The 6,109-nt window shown below is 31.8% G+C and overlaps 1 protein-coding gene across 1 annotated transcript; it reads right to left on the bottom strand.

Annotated features, from left to right (window-relative positions):
• Positions 1-5,334: 5,334 nt before the first annotated feature.
• Positions 5,335-5,784, bottom strand: LOC128286779 (vegetative cell wall protein gp1-like). Its single transcript, XM_053024480.1, has one exon. The coding sequence runs from the start codon at positions 5,782-5,784 to the stop codon at positions 5,335-5,337; it is 450 nt and encodes a 149-aa protein (XP_052880440.1).
• Between the last annotated feature and the right edge of the window lie 325 nt (positions 5,785-6,109).

Raw genomic sequence — 6,109 nt, 5'->3', positions numbered from 1 at the left:
CTTTACGTTTGAGGCTGCTGTAGAAGGTGACGAGCTGCTACCCCAACATCAATGCTTGCAAATGACAAAGCCATCAAGAATGCTAAAGCAAAGCAATTGAAAGAGGCCATTTTTGTTCAGAGATTTCGAAACAAATGAGTGAGGAAAACAAAGCATGGTATTGAGGTTTATATAGGCATTGGAGCAGTGAATAGAAATCCCTTGCCCTTAAACGATGCTCCATTCATGCCCCCAAAACAAAATAGTGCCACATGTTTTTTTTATTTTTTCCATTTTAATTGTAGTTCATTTTTTAAATAAAAAATATATAATGATTTGGATTAATTTTTAACTTATTATCAACGTTTTTGTTTTATTTTTATTTTCAATTAATTTTACATATTATTTAAGTAACAAATTTATAATGACTTAGAGTTTATTTAACAGTTTTTTTATGTCATATTAAATATATGTAACCTCTTATAAAAATTGTCAATAAATTATGCCTAGCGATAGTGTAACATCCCTTACCCGTATCCGAAGCCGGAACAAGGTTCGAGGCATTACCAGACTTACATCAAAACATTTAAACACTTTCAAGTCATAAATCTTGCATACAATTTAAAACTTTTATCAATCACAATCATATTGTCCCTTACTAGGCTCATCGCAGCCTTAAAACATGCTCGGAAGAGGTTCGGGATTAGATCGATGACATTTTAAAGCTTTTGGAAACTTAGAAAATTTTCATCTCTGCAGGGGTCACACACACGCCTGTGTGCCCTGGCCGTGTCACTCACACAGCTAAGAGACACGCCCATGTCTCTGGCCGTGTGGACATTCGAGTTGGGAACACATGGCCGTGTCCCAACCCGTGCTTAACCCCGTGGAGCTCACTGACTTACCTCACACGGCCAGACTACACGCCCGTGTATCTAGTCCGTTTGTCATCCACACGCCTGTGTCCAGGCCGTGGGGAAATAAGGAATACATACTGACTTGGGTCACGCGGCCGTGTACCAAGGCCATGTGTCACACACGGTCGAGCCACATGTCCATGTGCTCGGCCGTGTGGAGTGAAGATAGGCTTGGTTAAAGCCACATTTCTCACCCTCTATAAGCATACTTAAACACCACACTTCATGCCATTTCAATACACACATAGGCAATTACAACATGCCAAATTCATATACAGATCAAGCCATTATATCACAATCCAAATCACTACTCAAAACTCAACCTTAAACATATCCAAAACAACATATCATTATCAATAATTTTTCCTATCTTCCTTATGCATTTTTCTCAATCTTTTATCACCTAAATCATGTTTCTTAAACATATCAATTCATCATTTATACTTCATACTAAGATATGCCACCACAAAAGCATTATATATACATCACATATATCATTTATCAAACACATACTTTAAGCTAACTTAAATGGCCAATACATATCAACATTTACAAGCCAAATCACATGGTTAAAATCACCACTCAAATCATATCATCTTAACACTAGCCTATACATGTCATATATCCAAACCCCAAAGTGTAAAAATACCGTAAGTTAATAACCGAATAGTGTGATGCAATCTCCGTTGACTTCCAACCAAAGCAAACATCTGAGACACTACAAAACATAGAAAAATAACACAAAGTAAGCTTCACAAAAAAACTTATAACTTCAATTTATAAGCATAATCCATTTAAGTCAATCCAACATGTCTTGGCCTTAGCCTAAACAACATTAGCTTTTAAATTAGAAACATCACATGAACTAGCAAATTATCATAAAACATTATGACATAAGTTCACATTACTTATGTGTATTCACATATCAAGCATATGGCTAAATATCTATAAATCATCCAAAACTCGTTCTTTTCCGTGCTTGCAATAGCAATTCAAATCTAAGAATTTGCCACTCTTTACCCTTTTCTCATAACAGTTGAGCCACAATTTAAATGAATAAAATGGAGCATATCACAGTTCATTTTGACCCAAAAGTCTAACACGAAATCATCAACCAAATTTATTATTCAATCACTATTCAAGTGATATAACATAATATATTACTAAACCATTAGTCACATTATTATTACATATTCATTTCCTCAATGATCATGAATTCACAATTTTCATAGACTCAATACTCAATTGAATTTCCATACATACCTGTACCATCTCGTTCCAATTTCCGTACATACATGTACCATCTTGTGCCAATCTCATACTCAATCACATCTTTCATTTACAAGTTGAACTATATGGAGTAATATTGGTTGCTCGGGAATCTCGCACACTAAGTACAAATACGTAGATGAAGCTAAATCAATCACGCACACTAAGTGCCAATGCATAGCCGAAGCTATCCTGATCTCACACACTAAGTGCCAATGCATAGCCGAAGCTATCCCGATCTCGCACACTAAGTGCCAATGCATAGTCGAAGCTATCTCAAATATTTCCGTACAATTATAGTCATCAACCATTTAATATAAAGCATTAAAAATCAATTACAATAATGCTTATTAACATACGAACTTACTTGGCTAAGTTGTATAGATATCAAAGTTCAAGGGTATTTTGGTAATTTTTTGTTTTCCTTGATTTTTCACTCGATCTTGATCTAAATTAATAATTTCATTCAATATATTAATTTAGACAGTAAAACACTTCATTTCATATAATTTGGTCATTTTTGACAGTTTTACAAAATTACCCCTAAAATTTACTTTTATTCAATTTAGTCCCTGAGCCCAAAACATGCAAATTAACCATTTTTAACACAAAACCAAGCTAACCGAATGTTCGTAGTATCCAACACAGCCCATTTATGAAACAATTTCACATTAAATCATTGTACTTTTATCAATTTGACAAATTAGTCCCAAATCGAAAAATTCATCAAAATCACTCAACAAATTACTTTTAAATATAAATCAACATTCCAAATTCATCATCTAACATTAAAAATTACAATATTCATCAATGGTAACTTTCAAAATCTTTAAAAATTTTGAAATTAGAAATACGGACTAGCTAAAATACGAAGCAACGATCTCAAAAATATAAAAATTATTAAAAACTGAACACAAAACATACCTAAATCAATTCTTGCAAGTGCCGAAACTAAGGAAGCTTTTTCTCCTCAATATTCGGCCAAGAGATAAATTTGCATGGCCATTTTATGTTTTGTTTTTATTTATTACATTTTAATATGCCATTTACCTTTTTCTCCTTTATAATAATACATAATTTCATATATGCCAAACCACCAATCTCCACTATCATAAAATAATGGTTTAATTAATAAATAGGGACTTCTAATTTAGTATAACATAGAAAATAAACACTTAAACAATTAGAATGCAACTTTTTCATTTTACGTGATTTAGTCCTTTTTACTTAATTAACAATCAAATCGATAAAATTTTTCAACGAAACTTTAATACCATCTTATTGCCACTCCGTTATTATTTATAAAAATATTTATGACTCAATTTATAGAAACAAGGTCCCGATACCTTATTTTTTAAACCCACTTGGCCTTAGGGTCATACCACTAAAACTTAATAAATCGCTTATAAAACAAAAATCACAATATCAAAAACCTTTTTAAAATCACAATTAACTCATAAATATTAAATATAATATTTACAAACCTACTCATCAGATTTGATGGCTCCGAAACTACTATTCCTATTAACCCTAAAAACGGACTGTTACAGACAGCGTTATTCAAATCTAATTTCATTGTTAATACCTATTCCTATTTTTCTTCTACTGTCTTCAACTTTAAATATAAAGGGATTAAAATTTTAAGAATTGAGATTTCTTTTCTTTGTATTAGTGCACGGTTGATTTTTTTTACTGAAATTGATAGATATCTTTTAGATTTATCAATATTTTTAAAATTATTTAAGATATGTATATAAATATATTACAAATATAAAATGAATGAAACTAAATACATTTCAAATATAAAATATTTATTAATAAATTTAACAAATAAAATTTATCATTCAAATAAATTCAAAATTAATAATAAAATCCATCATTTAATATGAAATTTTAAGGATTTAGCTCATCTACTTAATAAAACAAGTTGGAAGGTGAACGATTTTTTTTTTTTGATAATCAAGTGAATGGTTTTTCTTAATTATATTTTGAATGTGAAAGTATATTCCATTTTTAAAAAACGTTACATTCGATTTAGTATTTTTATTTAGTCACGTTTCAATTAAGTTTTTAGTATAATAGTAATAATTAAAAGTTTTAAAATTTTAATATTATTCATGTATAGGACGGTGCACTATGTTTTGGCAGGTGTGACTAGAATTGATCAGAATGAGTTGGTGCAACTGGTACGGACCAAAATTTTTACCACCGTAGAAAAAGGGTGTTGGGTGTTTCGCAATGTTATTGAATCGAGCCAAACAGACCAAGAACTAATGAACCCTAGAACTAGAGTAAACTGCAATTAAACTGCAAATCATCAGCCGATTAAGCCGTATTATCACATTTTCTAAATATGAAAAACAAAAATTTCACTTCAAATCCCTTGAACTTTTGTTACACTTCATCTCTGCACTCAATGAAATAAAACACAACATAAAAAAAAACCACCATTTCTTTTCTTACTTTTTCTACTAAAATAAGTTTTTTTTTCTCGTAAAAAATTAAGATGGACTTATAACATTCAATCAAAGGAAAAAAAAAAAGACAAATTAGGAAAGATGAAAGATGGGGAGAGGGTTTTAAAATTCAAAGCCGTCAAAATAGAAGAGTTTTTTGTTTTAATAATTAATTTTATTTTATATTGTTGAATAGTAAATTAATTGTATCATAGTTAAACCTATTGAATCTAGAATTAATGATTTGATTAATTTGATATAACCGAAATATGTACAAAACCGACTTCCTTAATTTAATACATTATTTGACATTCATATAAAATATTATCTTGGAAATATATTGAAAGAGGAAAGTAATCGTATGTAAATGGATAACTTGGAAGAGATAATGAAGCAGGAATCATTATATCAAAAGTGGCATCTTCTCGATGTATGGCTGCTCATTATCTTGACTGCATTTATCGTTTGATTCTTTTCTTAATTAGCCAAACTCATAACAGTAATTAATCATTGACAGAACATCAATATATAAATACCCCATATATAATAAGCAACAACATATCAAAGTACATCAAATAATGGGAATTGGAGAAGTCCCATTTATACAAACAAATATAAGTGGGCAAAATCAATACTCATAATAAAGACACAAAGACCACTAAAAACCTTATTAAACCAGATCCAGTATGCGGCAGATAAAAAAATGGGGTATTTCAAGGAGTAGAACGAGAAGGTGGTGGAGAAAAGAAAGTAATAGAGGGAACTGTAGTTGGGGTTGTGGGGACTGAAGGAATGCTTGGCAGAGGGGGCAGTCCTCTTGGCAATGTGGTAGGAAGTGGAGGAAGCGCTCCAAGGTTTGGGAGAATAGGGAAAGATGGCAATGGTGGAAAAGAGAAAGGAATAGGGGGAATTGCAGTTGGGATTGTGGGGACTGAGGGAATGCTTGGCAGAGGGGGCAGTCCTGTTGGCAATGTGGTAGGAAGTGGAGGAAGCGCCCCAGGCCATGGGAATGATGGTTGGGATGGCGTTGGGAGATTAGGGAAAGATGGCAAACTTTGCATTTGAGGCTGCTGCAGAAGGTGACGAGCTGCTACCCCAACATCAATGCTTGCAAATGACAAAGCCATCAAGAATGCTAAAGCAAAGCAATTGAAAGAGGCCATTTTTGTTCAGAGATTTCGAAACAAATGAAACAGATGAAACAAAGTTCTTTATCTGAATAGTTGTGAGTGAGGAAAACAAAGCATGGTATTGAGGTTTATATAGGCATTGGAGCAGTGAATAGAAATTCCTTGCCCTTAAACAATGCTCCATTCATGCCCCCAAAACAAAATAGCGCCACATGTTTTTTATTTTTTCCATTTTAATTGTAGTTCATTTTTCAAATAAAAAATCTATAATGATTTGGATTTTCTATTAATTTTACCTATTCTTTAATTAACAAATTTATAATAACTTAGAGTTAATTTAACAGTTTTTTTTTATAAT

This window comes from Gossypium arboreum, chromosome 13 (assembly GCF_025698485.1).
Source record: "Gossypium arboreum isolate Shixiya-1 chromosome 13, ASM2569848v2, whole genome shotgun sequence".
In the NCBI taxonomy this organism is placed as follows: domain Eukaryota; kingdom Viridiplantae; phylum Streptophyta; class Magnoliopsida; order Malvales; family Malvaceae; genus Gossypium; species Gossypium arboreum.
Note: the sequence above shows the minus strand (reverse complement) of the source record. Positions and strands in the feature narration are given on the sequence as shown.

Bases quoted from the DNA above. Each gene is read 5' to 3' on its own strand.
- LOC128286779 (XM_053024480.1), bottom strand. From the start codon at position 5,784: ATGGCCTCTTTCAATTGCTTTGCTTTAGCATTCTTGATGGCTTTGTCA.